Here is a 19,922-nt window from a genome sequence, read left to right as displayed (position 1 = left end):
TGAACACAAAGGTTAGTGAAGAGCACATGGTACAAACTGATGCTGACACAGAAGCAGGAAGTGAGCAAGGTATAAACAATGCAACTGGTAGTTTAGACAGTGAGCAAAATACAGAGAATGAACATGAACAACAAGAAGCCAGTACAAGTGAAGCGATCGATCCACCAAACACTTTGAGTGGTGTAACTCTAACTGAAATGGAGCATAGGCCTAATGCCCATAATAATCCTGCCCCTTCTGCAGGTGTGAGTTTAAAAACAGGACAGACGGTAACATATATGAACAGAGGTGACAACACTCTACTTAAAGCAAGAGTCTTAGGGAGATCAGGCAAGGCTACGGGAAAATATAAAACCTGGTATAACATGCAACATCTAGACAATGATGGTAGTGATGGGCAAAAGGAAGCAGTTGATATCTCACAGGTTGATAATCTCAACATTGAAACAGAAGACAGAGAAGCTGATGTACTTGTAACCAAAGACATCTCATTTGATGCAGCTAAACAGGAAGAAATAAAGAGCTGGCACAATAATAATGTATTTGAGGAAGTTGAAGATGCAGGGCAGAAATGCATTTCCACCAGATGGGTTTGTAGTCTTAAAGACACTCCCAAGGGTATCGTGCCTAAAGCCCGACTGGTTGCCAGAGGTTTTGAAGAGCGGAATATTCAAGAGTTACCGAAAGATTCCCCCACATGTGCCACAGATTCACTTAGACTTATGTTATCAGTGATATGTCAAAACCAGTGGGAAGTCCATTCTATGGACATCAAATCTGCATTCTTGCAGGGTATTGAGCTATCCAGGGATATTTATATCCGGCCCCCTCTAGAGGCAGGATGTCAACATGTTGTATGGAAACTAAAGAAATGTGTATATGGTCTTGCAGATGCATCACTATATTGGTACAACAACGTGAAGGAGATCATGCTGAGTACTGGTGGTAGAGTCTCACAGGTGGATCCGGCAGTCTTTTACTGGTTGGATGATCAATGTAAGGGGTGCTTGCATGTCATGTAGATGATTTTCTTTGGGCAGGCTCATCTAACTTTTCATCCAATGTGATCCCCCAACTGCAGTCTGCATTCAAGGTTGGGCGTGAGGAGCATGAAAAGTTCTCCTATGTAGGAATGGATTTTGTAACTGTTAAAGGTGAAGTTCAGGTACATCAACAAAGTTACATTGAGAACCTGGAGCCTATTCCCATACAAGCAAGTCGGGCCACACAGAGAAATGAACCCCTCAACGAAACTGAGAGAGAGCAGCTACGATCAAAAATAGGACAGATCCTATGGGTTGCTAAACAGACGAGACCTGATGTAATGTTTGATTCATGTTGTTTGGCTTCCAATATAAAAGGGTCAGTACAGTCTGTTCATGATGCTAATAAAATAATCCGTAAGCTAAAGTCTGAAAAGGTGACACTCAGATTTCAACATCTGGGAAACAGTGATGCTCTGAACTTGATAGTTTTCAGTGATGCTTCATTTGGAAACCTCCCAGACGGAGGTACACAGGGAGGTACTTTTATAACACTTATGGGAGAAAGAGGGAAGTTTTCCCCCCTCTGTTGGCATTCAAAGAAAATCAGACGTGTGGTTCGCAGTACCCTTGCAGGGGAAACTCTTGCCATGTCAGACGGGGTAGACAATGCAATTTTTCTAGCCACACTCTTTTCTGAGCTCACTACTGGAAATGCTGGACTGAATCTGTGTGACCGATAACCACTCTCTGTTCGATGCGCTCAAGTCCACGAAACAAGTCACAGAAAAGAGACTCAGGTTGGAAATCAGTAGCATTAAGGAGCTCATTCAGAACAAGTGCATCAAGCAGGTGCGTTGGTCAGACACAAAATCTCAGCTCGCTGACTGTCTCACAAAAAAAGGGAGCTTCGGCTCTTGTGCTCTTAAAAGCACTCTGTGAAGGACAATGGGATCTGGGTTAAAGTGTCTGTTTGAAATGGAACATTGAAAACATTTTTGTTTATGTATTCGTTTCTAAAAATGTTTCCCTAATTTATGTTTACTACTCAGGGAATCTAAACATTTTTGTTTTAAGTCACTGTGTGATTGTTTTATGATTCATGCAAGGTAATGTTATTTTTGTTTTGTTTATTTCTTTAAAAAGATAGAATGAGATTGTTAACATAGAATCTCTTTGCATCTACTACTGGCAATACGGTAGTCTAGGTTGCCCTCTTGAGGCTGTGAAACGCATGCGCAGTTAGTCTGTGTCGACCTCGAGTTGGAGTACTACTGTTCGTTAATGGCTCTGTAATGGTCCAAGTTCTTTAATAGTTGTCATACAGAAGTACAGAATACTTTCATACAAAATGCTTCTTACTGTTACGCTCCAGAGACTGTGCTAGACAAGATAGTATCAAATAACATAATAACATAATATAGCATGAATTTAGAAGAAGAAAATGAGGTCACAGTGTTCGGTATAGACATATGTACAATGTTCTGAGTTACCATATAATATACAATACACAATACTATGCAGTGTACTAATGTACAGTACTATCTAGTGCAAAGCAGAAATGGGATGAGGTACAATTTTAGGTACAATTTACAGTAAGGTGTACGAGTTGTAGTGCAATCCTTCATCCATAAATATAAAGTGTGGGGAGTGGGTGCTACAGTGTGTTTGTTTAAAGTGGGTGTGTGCTATAAAGTGTGTGGAGTGGGTGCTACAGTGTGTTTGTTTAAAGTGAGTGTGTGCGTGTGGATGTGTGTGCTATGTGTGTTTGGTGGTTGTTGTTGTGTAGTGTTCATTCATTGTTCGTTTAGCAGCCTGATGGCCTGGGGATAGAAGCTACTTCTGAGTCTTTCTGTGCTCGCCTTGAGACTCCTGTATCGCTTGCCTGACGGCAGCAGTTCAAAGAGGCAGTTGTTCGGGTGGCTCGAGTCCTTAATAATTCTCTTAGCCTTCCCCTTGCAACGCTTGTAGTAAATGTTCTGGAGGGTGGGGAGCCCCCCTCCAATTGTGCGTTCGGCTGAACGTGTCACTCTTTGTAGTCTGCTTTGGTCTTTTGCAGTGCTATTCCCAAACCAGGAGGTGATGTTGCCGGTCAAGATGCTCTCTATTGTACATGAGTAGAAGTTCTTAAGGATCTTCTGGCTGACTTGGAACTTCCTTAGGCGCCTGAGGAAGTAGAGGCGTTGTCGTGCCTTCTTCACCACACTGTTAATGTGTGTGGTCCATGTCAAGTCCTCGGATATGTGGGCTCCGAGGTACTTGAAGCTGTTGACTCTCTCAACCGGTGCCCCGTCGATGCTGAGGGGGCTGTAGTCCTTGACCCCCGACCTCCTGAAGTCCACAATCATCTCCTTTGTTTTGCTGACGTTCAGGGAGAGGCTGTTTTCCTGGCACCATCCCGCCAGGACCTTGACCTCTTCCAGGTAGGCCCTCTCGTCGTTGGCAGAGATCAGGCCCACCACCACTGTGTCGTCAGCAAATTTGACGATTGTATTGCTACTCCGCTGAGCCACACAGTCGTGTGTGTACAGGGAGTAGAGGAGGGGACTCAGAACACAGCCCTGGGGGGCCCCTATGTTGAGGGTGATGGATGAGGAGGTGCAGTTGCCTGCTCTCACCACCTGGGGTCTGCCAGTCAGGAAGTCCAAGACCCACTGGCAGAGGTCATAGCCCAAGCCCAGGTCCCTGAGCTTGGCTATGAGTATGGAGGGGACTATGGTATTGAATGCCGAGCTGTAGTCGATGAATAGCATTCTCACATAGTTCCCCTGCCTCTTGTCCAGGTGTGATGCTGCTGTGTGCAGCACATGGGATATGGCGTCCTCCGTGGACCTGTTGGGGCGGTATGCAAATTGCAGGGGGTCCATGTTGATGGGGAGGGAGGAGCAGATGTAGCCCTTTACTAGCTTCTCGAAGCACTTCATGGCTATGGAGGTGAGAGCTACAGGGCGGTAGTCGTTGAGGCAAGCAGGCTTGGATTTTTTGGGTACAGGGATAATAGTGGACTTCTTCAGGCAGGTGGGGATGACAGCCTGTTCTAAGGACAGGTTAAATATGTCAGTGAATACTGGGGCCAGTTGGTCGGCACAGACTTTTAGGACGCGGCCGGGGATGCCGTCTGGACCTGCTGCCTTCCTGATATTCACTTTTTTAAAGGTCCGCCTCACCTCATGCTCTGTTACCCTGAACACTGCGCCTCCATCAGCAGCCGACCCCCCCCCCCCCCATTGCCGAGGCTTGTGAGCTGGTGTTGTTATTACCAGCATCAAACCTCGCATAGAAGGTATTGAGGTCATTTGCTAAGGAGATGTCACTGTTCAGTTTGAGGGAGGCGCCTTTGTAGTCTGTCATCGTTTTGAGCCCCTGCCACATGGTGTTATGCAAGTTGATTGAATAAACCAAGTAAACAGAAGATAAACGTCGTGTTTATTTATAGTAGACTAACAGTGAACCTGTGTGATGAGATGTGAACCTGTGTCATAAGATGTGAACCTGTGTCATAAGATGTGATCCTGTGTGATAAGATGTGAACCTGTGTGATAAGATGTGAACTGTGTCATAAGATGTGATCCTGTGTCATAAGATGTGAACTGTGTCATAAGATGTGAACCTGTGTCATAAGATGTGAACTGTGTCATAAGATGTGAACCTGTGTCATAAGATGTGAACCTGTGTCATAAGATGTGAACTGTGTCATAAGATGTGAACCTGTGTCATAAGATGTGAACCTGTGTGATAAGATGTGAACCTGTGTGATGAGATGAGAACTGTGTGATAAGATGTGAACCTGTGTCATAAGATGTGATCCTGTCATAAGATGTGAACTGTGTCATAAGATGTGAACCTGTGTCATAAGATGTGAACCTGTGTCATAAGATGTGAACTGTGTCATAAGATGTGAACCTGTGTGATAAGATGTGAACCTGTGTGATAAGATGTGATCCTGTGTCATAAGATGTGAACCTGTGTGATAAGATGTGATCCTGTGTGATAAGATGTGAACCTGTGTGATAAGATGTGAACCTGTGTGATAAGATGTGATCCTGTCATAAGATGTGAACCTGTGTCATAAGATGTGAACCTGTGTCATAAGATGTGAACTGTGTCATAAGATGTGAACCTGTGTCATAAGATGTGAACTGTGTCATAAGATGTGAACCTGTGTCATAAGATGTGAACTGTGTCATAAGATGTGAACCTGTGTGATAAGATGTGAACCTGTGTGATAAGATGTGAACCTGTGTGATAAGATGTGAACCTGTGTCATAAGATGTGATCCTGTGTGATAAGATGTGAACCTGTGTCATAAGATGTGAACTGTGTCATAAGATGTGAACCTGTGTCATAAGATGTGAACTGTGTCATAAGATGTGAACCTGTGTGATGAGATGTGAACCTGTGGCATAAGATGTGATCCTGTGTGATAAGATGTGAACCTGTGTCATAAGATGTGAACCTGTGTGATGAGATGTGAACCTGTGTCATAAGATGTGAACTGTGTGATAAGATGTGAACCTGTGATAAGATGTGAACTGTGTCATAAGATGTGAACTGTGTCATAAGATGTGAACTGTGTCATAAGATGTGAACCTGTGTCATAAGATGTGAACTGTGTCATAAGATGTGAACCTGTGTCATAAGATGTGAACCTGTGTGATGAGATGTGAACCTGTGTGATAAGATGTGAACCTGTGTGATAAGATGTGAACTGTGTCATAAGATGTGAACTGTGTCATAAGATGTGAACCTGTGTCATAAGATGTGAACCTGTGTGATAAGATGTGAACTGTGTCATAAGATGTGAACTGTGTGATAAGATGTGAACCTGTGTGATAAGATGTGAACTGTGTCATAAGATGTGATCCTGTGTCATAAGATGTGAACTGTGTCATAAGATGTGAACCTGTGTCATAAGATGTGAACTGTGTCATAAGATGTGAACCTGTGTCATAAGATGTGAACCTGTGTCATAAGATGTGAACTGTGTCATAAGATGTGAACCTGTGTCATAAGATGTGAACCTGTGTGATAAGATGTGAACCTGTGTGATGAGATGAGAACTGTGTGATAAGATGTGAACCTGTGTCATAAGATGTGATCCTGTCATAAGATGTGAACTGTGTCATAAGATGTGAACCTGTGTCATAAGATGTGAACCTGTGTCATAAGATGTGAACTGTGTCATAAGATGTGAACCTGTGTGATAAGATGTGAACCTGTGTGATAAGATGTGATCCTGTGTCATAAGATGTGAACCTGTGTGATAAGATGTGATCCTGTGTGATAAGATGTGAACCTGTGTGATAAGATGTGAACCTGTGTGATAAGATGTGATCCTGTCATAAGATGTGAACCTGTGTCATAAGATGTGAACCTGTGTCATAAGATGTGAACTGTGTCATAAGATGTGAACCTGTGTCATAAGATGTGAACTGTGTCATAAGATGTGAACCTGTGTCATAAGATGTGAACTGTGTCATAAGATGTGAACCTGTGTGATAAGATGTGAACCTGTGTGATAAGATGTGAACCTGTGTGATAAGATGTGAACCTGTGTCATAAGATGTGATCCTGTGTGATAAGATGTGAACCTGTGTCATAAGATGTGAACTGTGTCATAAGATGTGAACCTGTGTCATAAGATGTGAACTGTGTCATAAGATGTGAACCTGTGTGATGAGATGTGAACCTGTGGCATAAGATGTGATCCTGTGTGATAAGATGTGAACCTGTGTCATAAGATGTGAACCTGTGTGATGAGATGTGAACCTGTGTCATAAGATGTGAACTGTGTGATAAGATGTGAACCTGTGATAAGATGTGAACTGTGTCATAAGATGTGAACTGTGTCATAAGATGTGAACTGTGTCATAAGATGTGAACCTGTGTCATAAGATGTGAACTGTGTCATAAGATGTGAACCTGTGTCATAAGATGTGAACCTGTGTGATGAGATGTGAACCTGTGTGATAAGATGTGAACCTGTGTGATAAGATGTGAACTGTGTCATAAGATGTGAACTGTGTCATAAGATGTGAACCTGTGTCATAAGATGTGAACCTGTGTGATAAGATGTGAACTGTGTCATAAGATGTGAACTGTGTGATAAGATGTGAACCTGTGTGATAAGATGTGAACCTATGTCATAAGATGTGAACCTGTGTGATGAGATGTGAACCTATGTGATAAGATGTGAACCTATGTCATAAGATGTGAACTGTGTCATAAGATGTGAACCTGTGTGATAAGATGTGAATGTTAACATAGAATCTCTTTGCATCTACTACTGGCAATACGGTAGTCTAGGTTGCCCTCTTGAGGCTGTGAAACGCATGCGCAGTTAGTCTGTGTCGACCTCGAGTTGGAGTACTACTGTTCGTTAATGGCTCTGTAATGGTGTTATGCAAGTTGATTGAATAAACCAAGTAAACAGAAGATAAACGTCGTGTTTATTTATAGTAGACTAACAGTGAACCTGTGTGATGAGATGTGAACCTGTGTCATAAGATGTGAACCTGTGTCATAAGATGTGATCCTGTGTGATAAGATGTGAACCTGTGTGATAAGATGTGAACTGTGTCATAAGATGTGAACCTGTGTCATAAGATGTGAACTGTGTCATAAGATGTGAACCTGTGTCATAAGATGTGAACCTGTGTCATAAGATGTGAACTGTGTCATAAGATGTGAACCTGTGTCATAAGATGTGAACCTGTGTGATAAGATGTGAACCTGTGTGATGAGATGAGAACTGTGTGATAAGATGTGAACCTGTGTCATAAGATGTGATCCTGTCATAAGATGTGAACTGTGTCATAAGATGTGAACCTGTGTCATAAGATGTGAACCTGTGTCATAAGATGTGAACTGTGTCATAAGATGTGAACCTGTGTGATAAGATGTGAACCTGTGTGATAAGATGTGATCCTGTGTCATAAGATGTGAACCTGTGTGATAAGATGTGATCCTGTGTGATAAGATGTGAACCTGTGTGATAAGATGTGAACCTGTGTGATAAGATGTGATCCTGTCATAAGATGTGAACCTGTGTCATAAGATGTGAACCTGTGTCATAAGATGTGAACTGTGTCATAAGATGTGAACCTGTGTCATAAGATGTGAACTGTGTCATAAGATGTGAACCTGTGTCATAAGATGTGAACTGTGTCATAAGATGTGAACCTGTGTGATAAGATGTGAACCTGTGTGATAAGATGTGAACCTGTGTGATAAGATGTGAACCTGTGTCATAAGATGTGATCCTGTGTGATAAGATGTGAACCTGTGTCATAAGATGTGAACTGTGTCATAAGATGTGAACCTGTGTCATAAGATGTGAACTGTGTCATAAGATGTGAACCTGTGTGATGAGATGTGAACCTGTGGCATAAGATGTGATCCTGTGTGATAAGATGTGAACCTGTGTCATAAGATGTGAACCTGTGTGATGAGATGTGAACCTGTGTCATAAGATGTGAACTGTGTGATAAGATGTGAACCTGTGATAAGATGTGAACTGTGTCATAAGATGTGAACTGTGTCATAAGATGTGAACTGTGTCATAAGATGTGAACCTGTGTCATAAGATGTGAACTGTGTCATAAGATGTGAACCTGTGTCATAAGATGTGAACCTGTGTGATGAGATGTGAACCTGTGTGATAAGATGTGAACCTGTGTGATAAGATGTGAACTGTGTCATAAGATGTGAACTGTGTCATAAGATGTGAACCTGTGTCATAAGATGTGAACCTGTGTGATAAGATGTGAACTGTGTCATAAGATGTGAACTGTGTGATAAGATGTGAACCTGTGTGATAAGATGTGAACCTATGTCATAAGATGTGAACCTGTGTGATGAGATGTGAACCTATGTGATAAGATGTGAACCTATGTCATAAGATGTGAACTGTGTCATAAGATGTGAACCTGTGTGATAAGATGTGAATGTTAACATAGAATCTCTTTGCATCTACTACTGGCAATACGGTAGTCTAGGTTGCCCTCTTGAGGCTGTGAAACGCATGCGCAGTTAGTCTGTGTCGACCTCGAGTTGGAGTACTACTGTTCGTTAATGGCTCTGTAATGGTGTTATGCAAGTTGATTGAATAAACCAAGTAAACAGAAGATAAACGTCGTGTTTATTTATAGTAGACTAACAGTGAACCTGTGTGATGAGATGTGAACCTGTGTCATAAGATGTGAACCTGTGTCATAAGATGTGATCCTGTGTGATAAGATGTGAACCTGTGTGATAAGATGTGAACTGTGTCATAAGATGTGATCCTGTGTCATAAGATGTGAACTGTGTCATAAGATGTGAACCTGTGTCATAAGATGTGAACTGTGTCATAAGATGTGAACCTGTGTCATAAGATGTGAACCTGTGTCATAAGATGTGAACTGTGTCATAAGATGTGAACCTGTGTCATAAGATGTGAACCTGTGTGATAAGATGTGAACCTGTGTGATGAGATGAGAACTGTGTGATAAGATGTGAACCTGTGTCATAAGATGTGATCCTGTCATAAGATGTGAACTGTGTCATAAGATGTGAACCTGTGTCATAAGATGTGAACCTGTGTCATAAGATGTGAACTGTGTCATAAGATGTGAACCTGTGTGATAAGATGTGAACCTGTGTGATAAGATGTGATCCTGTGTCATAAGATGTGAACCTGTGTGATAAGATGTGATCCTGTGTGATAAGATGTGAACCTGTGTGATAAGATGTGAACCTGTGTGATAAGATGTGATCCTGTCATAAGATGTGAACCTGTGTCATAAGATGTGAACCTGTGTCATAAGATGTGAACTGTGTCATAAGATGTGAACCTGTGTCATAAGATGTGAACTGTGTCATAAGATGTGAACCTGTGTCATAAGATGTGAACTGTGTCATAAGATGTGAACCTGTGTGATAAGATGTGAACCTGTGTGATAAGATGTGAACCTGTGTGATAAGATGTGAACCTGTGTCATAAGATGTGATCCTGTGTGATAAGATGTGAACCTGTGTCATAAGATGTGAACTGTGTCATAAGATGTGAACCTGTGTCATAAGATGTGAACTGTGTCATAAGATGTGAACCTGTGTGATGAGATGTGAACCTGTGGCATAAGATGTGATCCTGTGTGATAAGATGTGAACCTGTGTCATAAGATGTGAACCTGTGTGATGAGATGTGAACCTGTGTCATAAGATGTGAACTGTGTCATAAGATGTGAACCTGTGTCATAAGATGTGAACCTGTGTGATGAGATGTGAACCTGTGTCATAAGATGTGAACTGTGTCATAAGATGTGAACCTGTGTCATAAGATGTGAACCTGTGTGATGAGATGTGAACCTGTGTCATAAGATGTGAACTGTGTCATAAGATGTGACATAAGATGTGAACCTGTGTCATAAGATGTGAACCTGTGTCATAAGATGTGAACCTGTGTCATAAGATGTGAACCTGTGTGATGAGATGTGAACCTGTGTCATAAGATGTGAACCTGTGTCATAAGATGTGCACCTGTGTCATAAGATGTGAACCTGTGTCATAAGATGTGAAAGGGAAAGAACCTGTGTGATAAGATCTTCCAGTCCTTCTCGTTAGGGATCCACTCTGGAAACACCCAGCTGCTGAGGTGCTCATCTCGGCTGAGAACAGACAACACAGAACCATGCGACCAACGGTTCTCAACCTTTTTCATGTCAAGGACTTCCACATTGACGCATTGATTATTAGATGCATGACAGATGTTATTAGATTATTAGATGCATGACAGATCTTAGATTATTACATATATAACCGCTATATCCGCTCCTCCAACTCCGACCTCCTCACATCCCCCGCACCAGGCGTTCCACACTGGGGGACCGAGCTTTCGCTGTAGCTGCCCCCAGGCTGTGGAACTCCCTCTCCCCCTCCATCCGAGGCTCTGACACCATCAACCTCTTCAAAACCAACCTATAAAACCCACCTGTTCACACTTGCCTTCACGCAACACGGCCCTGCTCCCAAGTAGCCCCCCCCCCCCCCCCCCTGACTCTTTTCTTTTAAACCACAGATCCCGTTGTTTTGTTTTGTTGTTTGTATGTTTTTGTTTGTTAATTTCAACCACCTCATCCAATTGGACAGCACCTTGCTTCCTTCTTTTTTTTTTATCTTATTTGTTTTTTCCTGTTGTTACTATACACACATATTCATAATTTTTTATCTTTTATTTTTCAAAAAATTCTCTTTCTACCCTTTCCTTGTACAGTGCCCTTGAGTCTGAGAAAGGCGCTTCTCTCTTAAAATCCAATTTATTATTATTATTATAACAGATGTATGACAGATGTTATTAGATTAGATGTATAACAGATGTTATTAGATTATTAGATGCATGACAGATCTTAGATTATAACAGATGTTATTAGATGTATAACAGATGTTATTAGATGTATAACATATGTTATTAGATTATTAGATGCATGACAGATCTTAGATTATTACATATATAACAGATGTTATTAGATGTATAACAGATGTTATTAGATTATTAGATGCATGACAGATGTTATTAGATTATCAGGTGTATAACAGATGCTATTAGATTATTAGATGCATGACAGATGTTATTAGATTATTAGATGCATGACAGATCTTAGATTATTACATATATAACAGATGTTATTAGATGTATAACAGATGTTATATTAGATGCATGACAGATGTTATTAGATTATCAGATGTATAACAGATGTCATTAGTAACGATGTCACAGTGGTGTTCCTCAGAATAGAGGCCATGCACAGAATGTTTGTAGTTTCCTGTTTTCCAACATGGCTGCCTGTAACGTAGCAACCATTGTTGTGTACATGGCAATGGAAGCTTGCTATGTGCAAAACAATGGTTGCTATTATGTTGATATATGAGAAATACATAAATATTACTGGATGCTTTTTTAGTTACATACATTTCTTTTTAACAAGGCAATTGCCTAAATGGACTGACCGATGCCTTGTGTGTTTTTTTCTTTTTTATCTGAATGTTTCTTCCATTTCATTGGTTGTTTTATACATTTTTATTGTTTTTATTCATTTAATTTGTGTATCTTTATCTCCTTTCATGTAGCACTTTGAGATTGTCACAAATATAAAGTGCGTTACAAATTTAATTTATTATTATTATTATCATAGTGCTTTATCTACTCTACCACCGCACAGACATTAGGTATTAGACAGTTGATGTAATTACCCATTGATGCTAGTGAGCCGAGTGCTGCTACTTACAACTACATACATGTACAGTTGATGTCATTAACCATTGAGGCGAGTAAAGCCGAGTGCTGCTACTTACAACTTCTTGTTCTTCTTTCCACTTTCCCAGACTGGCGCCATGAGGATGTTGGACAGACCGTTAGAGGCGGTGCCCGAATATCTCACCGCCGGACTATACTATAGGAGGAGAGGAGACAAGGAAGGAGAGAGGAGTGATGGGAGAGAGGAGAGTGGGATGGAGGAAAGAGAGAGCGATAGAGTGAATGAGAGAGAGGGATGGGGGAAAGAGGAGAGAGCGATAGAGAGAGGGAAGGAGAGAGGGATGGCCACTCAGTTCAAACTGTCTGTCAGATCTTAACCCTTTGGGTGCCGTTAACGTAGAACTACGTTTCTGTCGCCCGGCGGTTGAGTGCCGGAAACGTAGATCTACGTTTTTCTCACGGTATTTCTTTTATTCGCTATTGCCATTCATAATTCAGCGGGGCACCTTGTGCATGCTGTCCTGAGTGAGTCTGAGATTGCAGACGGTCAATACCGCCGCCTATCGCCTTGTGGCAGCTACTGCACTCCATTAGAAACTATGTGGTTTGTTATCTGGGCCGAGCTGAGTCGTGCGGGCGGGGTTTAAATACTCCGGCGAGCCAAGCGGTCACCATCATTGCGTTGATCTGATATTTCTTTCTCCCGCGATCGAAGCTATCTGTGTGGACTGTGTTGTGCTTTTTACCGTTGGTGGTAGTGGGGGGGGGGGGGGGCTCTAAACCACATTTTATGGGTGCATGAGGAATGATAATAACGATAATCTAGCGTTGATTTCAGGAAGATTCGATAATCAGGCGAAAAATGGCAACGTGATAACTGGATTCCACTAAAACGCTATTATCGCGTCTTTTTCCTGGGATTACTAAGAATCACCCAAACTATACTCATATTCAAAACGGTATAAATGGAAATGTATGGATGAAGAAATAATCTGTTTTTTGCATGTTGACCAGAAGCAACTCACTGACAATCGACCGTGTTATTAGATCCATAGCTATAATATAAAATATAGGTTTAGCTCTACAAACAATGTGAGCATTTACATGGGGTTAATGGACGGCAAGGCCAGATGCACTTCCCGGAAGGGCCGTGGCACCCAACGTGTTAAATGAACAGTTCAAACTGTCATTTCAATCCATCTGAAAAGTACTGGCACCAGTGTATATTTTTTTGTTGGAAGAAATGTCTTAACTTATTTGTAACTGCTTTCGAGAATGAGGTCCAATGTCAACAAAGACTTCTCCACCACATTCAGGCCCAGTGCCTAGAGAAAGTGTGTGAAAATACAAATGAAAAAATTGAAAAGATTCACGTAGCTGGCGGGGTGGCGCCACCCACCTGCCCTTCGGCTTATCAGCACCATCAAGAACGACTCCAGTTTATCAAGAGACCACCGGCCTTCTCAGGTGTGATGGAGACAGTTTATCAAGAGACCACCACAGACTAGGGCTGAGGCCCGAAGCCTGTTTTTGGGCTTCAAACTTCGTCAGGGTTTTTCGAACGGACGTTCGAACCCTTTTTTTTTTTTTTTTTTAAACTTACATTTTTATTAACATTTATAGACAAACAACACTTACACAAAAATGGATCCCATAGCACAATATGAAAGAATGCAGTGAACATAAATGGTTACATGAATAGCATTGTTGGTTATATGTTTCCACTACAGTTGTTTTTCCAGGCACTTAATACAAAGACTGTTTGTATACCGCCCTTGAACAGGTATAGACAAATTTAATACCTACTCAAAAGTATTAGATACTGACTAAGGCAAATATGTATGGTATGGGTCCAGTGACCCTCCTTGAATTTCCTTCTTCTCTTATCCTTCGCCCTTTCTATTTCTTTTATACTAAATTTCTCTTTGCCTTTTGATTCACCCATTTACAAACCACATCTTCCTTGATTATTAGTACAACATTGTTAAACAGACATAAAAAATAAAGTACAAAAAATGTGTGATGTGAACTGTGTCATAAGATGTGAACCTGTGTCATAAGATGTGAACTGTGTCATAAGATGTGAACCTGTGTCATAAGATGTGAACCTGTGTCATAAGATGTGAACTGTGTCATAAGATGTGAACCTGTGTCATAAGATGTGAACCTGTGTGATAAGATGTGAACCTGTGTGATGAGATGAGAACTGTGTGATAAGATGTGAACCTGTGTCATAAGATGTGATCCTGTCATAAGATGTGAACTGTGTCATAAGATGTGAACCTGTGTCATAAGATGTGAACCTGTGTCATAAGATGTGAACTGTGTCATAAGATGTGAACCTGTGTGATAAGATGTGAACCTGTGTGATAAGATGTGATCCTGTGTCATAAGATGTGAACCTGTGTGATAAGATGTGATCCTGTGTGATAAGATGTGAACCTGTGTGATAAGATGTGAACCTGTGTGATAAGATGTGATCCTGTCATAAGATGTGAACCTGTGTCATCTTATCCTTATTATTAACATTTATAGACAAACAACACTTACACAAAAATGGATCCCATAGCACAATATGAAAGAATGCAGTGAACATAAATGGTTACATGAATAGCATTGTTGGTTATATGTTTCCACTACAGTTGTTTTTCCAGGCACTTAATACAAAGACTGTTTGTATACCGCCCTTGAACAGGTATAGACAAATTTAATACCTACTCAAAAGTATTAGATACTGACTAAGGCAAATATGTATGGTATGGGTCCAGTGACCCTCCTTGAATTTCCTTCTTCTCTTATCCTTCGCCCTTTCTATTTCTTTTATACTAAATTTCTCTTTGCCTTTTGATTCACCCATTTACAAACCACATCTTCCTTGATTATTAGTACAACATTGTTAAACAGACATAAAAAATAAAGTACAAAAAATGTAATACAATTGTAATGCCCAAAAAAAAAAAAAAAAAATCAGAAAATACTAAGTCAAAAGTGTGTGACATGGGTTCAGAGACCCTCCTTGAACCTCTTTCCTCCTTTACCCTTCGCCCTCTTGTGATGCATTTGGTTCTTCCTCTGTGATGTCGTTTTCGTTCCCCTTGTAATCCTCCCACTTTCCCCATCTTTCTCCAAATTTCTCTTCCTGTAACATCAGCATGTGTGTTATCCTCTCCATATCCTGTATCTCCTCCACTATTCCTACCCATTGTGCTATTGTCGGTGGGTCTTCTTTGTACCACAGTCTTGTTATTGCTTTTCTGGCCGCTATCAACATTATCTTTATTAAATATTTGTCCCCCCCTTGTATTCCCTCGTGTGTCAGGTCTCCTAAGTAAAGCACCAGTCCTGTTTGTGGTAACCCGTATCCTAATATTCTGATCATTGCCTCCCCTATCTCCTCCCAATACCCCTTCAGCTTCTGACATCCCCAGAATATGTGCGTGTGATTTGCCCCCTCCTTCCCACACATCCTCCAGCATGCTCTTTGTGTTGGTGCATATTTTCCCTTCAGCTCTGGGGTTATAAAGAATCTGATTATGTTTTTCCATCCAAAACTCTTTCCATATCCTCGATCCTGTTGTTGAATGTTGCACCTCGCATATGTTCCCCCATTCCTTCCCTGTTATTCCTATCTCTAGTTCTCTCTCCCATTTCTCCCTTATATAATCGGTCGTGTGTCCCTTGCTGGTCATTATAGCCCGGTACAGTGCTGATATTACCCTTCCTTTCCCTCCTTCGTATGCCCTTACTATCATCCTAATTATTCCGTTCTGTTCTTCTTCCTTGTCCCCTCTTATTTCTTTATTATAGTAATCTCTAATCTGTAGATATCTGAAGTGGTCCTTGTTTTCTAGTCCGAATTTCTCCTTTAATTTTTGTAGTGTTTGCATTTCCCCCTTCTCTATCATTTTGCATATCGCTGTTGCCCCCCCCCCCTCTCCCACCTTCTGAATCCATGGTCCAGCCTCCCTGGTTTGAATCTCTTGTCATGTGCTATCCATCTCAGAACCCCTGACTGCTTCTCTAATTTGTGTGTTTTTACTACTCTGTTCCATATGGTCAAGGTGCATTTGGTGATAGGATCTAACAGTCCCTCTTTTTCTTTGAACAGTTCCCTATCTCCCACCAGAGCTTGTACCTTGTATCCCTCCCCTTCTTTTTCAATGTCTTTCCATCTTGCCTCATATTTGTCGTTACACCAGCACGTCACTGCTCTCAGTTGCACTGCATAATAATAATCTTGTAGGCTGGGTACTGCCATCCCTCCCTCTTCCTTTGGTAGTTGTAGTGTTTTATATCTGACCCGTGGTCTTCTCCCCGCCCATATGAACCTCGATATCAGTCTGTCCCACTCCCTGAATTGATTCTGTGGTATTTGTATCGGTAGTGACTGGAACAGGTACAGTAACCTTGATAGTATGTTCATTTTAATGACCTCTATTCTTGAATTGAAGTCCAAGGGCATTACTGTCCATCTCTCTAAGTCTCTCTTGATGTTCTGATTTATCTGTGTATAGTTCGCCTCAAACAGTTTCCCCACCCCTCTCGTGATGTTCACCCCTAAGTATTTAATCTTGTCCATGTCCCATCTTATCCCGTACTGTTCCCTAATTTCCGTCGTTGGGGTATAGTTCCATGCTAAGGTCTGTGTCTTTGTCACGTTTAGTTTGTATCCTGAGTAGTGGCCATATTCCTTCAGTAGATCCATCAGTGCCGGGAAGCTCTTGTCTGGTTGTCTCATGTATACTATCACGTCGTCCGCAAATAGGCCTAGTTTATATTCCGTTCCCTTTATCCTTACTCCCTTGATGTCCTCGGTCTGTCTGATCAGTTGCGCCAGTGGTTCTATGAAAACGGCGAAGAGCGTTGGTGAGAGACAACATCCCTGTCTGGTAGCCCTCTCTAATCTGATTCTATCCGTCAGGCTGCCATTCACCTTAACCCTCGCTGTCGGTTCTTGATATAGCGCCTTGATCATCTTCATCGCCCTCCCGTTCAGTCCGAACCTCATCAATGTTTTATATAAAAATGTCCAGCTCACACTGTCGAATGCTTTTTCTGCATCTAGGCTAATCAGTACCGCGCTACCACCTTGTTTTTGTATCTCCTCTACTATGTGTAATGTCTTTCTCACGTTGTCCTGTGTCTGTCTCCCTTTAATAAATCCAGTTTGATCTTCATCTATAATGTCTGGCATAAACGTCTCAAATCTCTTTGATATTATCGATGTATACATCTTGTAATCCACGTTGAGTATGGACACAGGTCTGAAACTACTACATAATTCTCTATCATTCCCTTCCTTCGGTATCGTGGTGATTATGGCTTCCTTCCACGAGGGGGGCATTTTGCCCTCTTCCATCGTGTGTCTGAACGCCGCCCCTAACATGGGTGCTAATTCCGTTCTAAATGTCTTGTAGAATTCCGATGGGAATCCGTCGCTCCCCAGAGATTTGTTGTTTTTAGCTCTACTAATTGCCTCCTCCAGTTCTCGTTCCGTAATTATTTTATTTAATTCTTCATTCTGTTCTTTCCCTATCGATGGTGACTCTAGCTTCTCCAGATATGCTTCTATTTCCTCTTCTCCCGCTGCTTTTGGCTGTGTGTATAGTCTCTCATAATATTCTCTAAATGTCCTCTCTATTTCAGCTGGGTCTCTCAATATTTCATTAGTCTTTGTATCCATTATTGTGTGTATCGTGTTCAACTTCTGTTGCGTCCTAATTCTCCTAGCCAACAGTCTGCTCGCTTTTGGTCCCCCTTCATATTACGTTTGTTTCATGAACCTCGCTTTCTTTTCTATTTCCGTCAATAATTCCCTATTTATCCTGGCCTTTACTTCTTTGATTTCTCCGAGCGTTTCCTGTTCTTTTGATATCTGGTGTCTCCCCTCTAGCTTCTTCAGCTTCCCTATCAGATTGTGATATGTCTCCGTTCTGGCCTTCTTCAGCATTGCTGTCTTCTCCATCAATTTCCCCCTTATCACCACCTTCAGTGTGTCCCATAGAATGTTCGGATCTACCGCCCCGTTGTCATTTTCTTCCTTATACCTGGCTATCTCCTCCTTGATCTGACTCACCACCCCCTTGTTATTTAATATTCCTACATTTAGTCTCCAGATCGTGTTCCTCCGTCTCCTTTCTAGATCTACTGTCAGATATATGGCACTGTGATCCGATATGTCCGCTACTCCTATTCTGCTCTCCCGTACCCTGTAACTGTCCCCCGTCGTCATCAAAAAGTAGTCTATTCTCGCATATGTCACGTGCGGGTGTGAGTAATGTGTGTATTCCCTGTCCATGGCGTGCATCCCCCTCCAAACATCTATAATTCCCATTTCCGTCATCTGAATATTCATATATCTACTGATTTGTGTCCGTCCTTTCCAAGTACTCGTGGTGTCTAGGTCGTGATTCAGTACTACATTAAAATCTCCCGCGCATATCAATATCCCTTCTAGTTCCATCACTATCATATCAAAAATGGTCTCATATAAATCCCTCTCACTCTCTGGGGGTGCATAAACATTCACTAACGTAACCATTTGGCCCTCCATTTTCCCCTTCACCAGAACAAATCTTCCCTCCTTGTCTCTTACTTCCTTGATCAATTCAAATTTGACTGTTTTTGATTAACGTGATTACTCCTCTCCTCAGGTTCCGTTTAAAGGAACTATAGTATGCATTTTCATATCCAAATCTCTTTAGTTTCTCACGATCCTGTGCTACCAAATGTGTCTCCTGCAAAAAAATCACTTCCATCTCACTTTTTTTACACTGCAACATCACTTTGCCCCTCTTTATCGTATTATTCATTCCATTAACATTTAACGACATCATTTTTATACCTTTAACCTCGGTCATCTTTCTTCTTCTTTCGTCTATCAGTCCCCCCCATGTCACAGTCATTCGCCCCTCCGGTTGTAGCCTCCGCTCTCTTCACCGAATACATATAATGATTAACATAAATAAAAAACATAAACTTTACATAAAGTGCTCCCAAGGCGTTCGGGGGGTCCCTGTGTCCCCCCCTGTCCCCTGCTGGTGGGTGAGGGGTAATTGCTCTCCTAGCGAGAGGCCCCCTCCTGATGGCTTGGGGGTTTGAAACCCTTACCCCCAACCGCTCGTCATATTTGTCCAGCCTTCTTACTGTTTTTATTGCTGTCGAGCTCCTGGTCAAAAGCGCTCTGTCCTTCATTCTGATCAAAGACCCCCATTTCCTAGGTCCCTCTCAGTGTGGCTCATATGTTCCAATGTCCCTCCTTCCTCCCAAACACGTGTGTGGTGTCTTCTGTGTACCCCTTTTACTTTTTTCTTTTCCTCCCCTCTATTTTCTATGTGATGTCCTTATCCCCTTAATCCCTTCCAACTGTGTTGCTCACAGCGTGTGTCTATGTATTTGTTTCAATATGTTCTGTGTTCCATCTATTTTATATTTCCATTTATTTCCTCCATCAGCATGTGTATTATGTGTCCATGTATACGTTATGTTCGTTCCTATATCCTGCCTCTACCTGGGAATGTGTGTTTATGTATATGTTATTTCAGTTTCTATATTTTGTCTCTATTTGGATAGTTTTTTCAATCTCTTGTGCGTTCGTCTCCTCCCGCCTCCTCTCTCCTCCTTCTCCGTCTCTGGCCTCCTCGTCTGTCTCCGCCTTCGGTCTGTCACGTCTCACCTCGGCCTTCTCCTCTCTCCTCCCTCCTCTC

General features: G+C 41.7%; 1 protein-coding gene across 1 annotated transcript in view; it reads right to left on the bottom strand.

Annotated features, from left to right (window-relative positions):
* gtf3c2 (general transcription factor IIIC, polypeptide 2, beta) overlaps positions 1–19,922 on the bottom strand; it is a 141,854-nt gene that overhangs the window by 95,608 nt on the left and 26,324 nt on the right. The window contains exons 7-8 of the mRNA XM_084314182.1: positions 12,315–12,412; positions 10,553–10,630 (exon numbers count right to left, since the gene is read on the bottom strand). Of these exons, the coding sequence (XP_084170308.1) occupies positions 10,553–10,630; positions 12,315–12,412 (176 nt within the window). The remainder of the gene's footprint in view (positions 1–10,552; positions 10,631–12,314; positions 12,413–19,922) is intronic.

This window comes from Notolepis coatsorum (assembly GCF_963971535.1).
Source record: "Notolepis coatsorum genome assembly, chromosome: 5".
Taxonomy (NCBI): domain Eukaryota; kingdom Metazoa; phylum Chordata; class Actinopteri; order Aulopiformes; family Paralepididae; genus Notolepis; species Notolepis coatsorum.
This window is presented reverse-complemented; position numbering and strand designations above follow the sequence as displayed.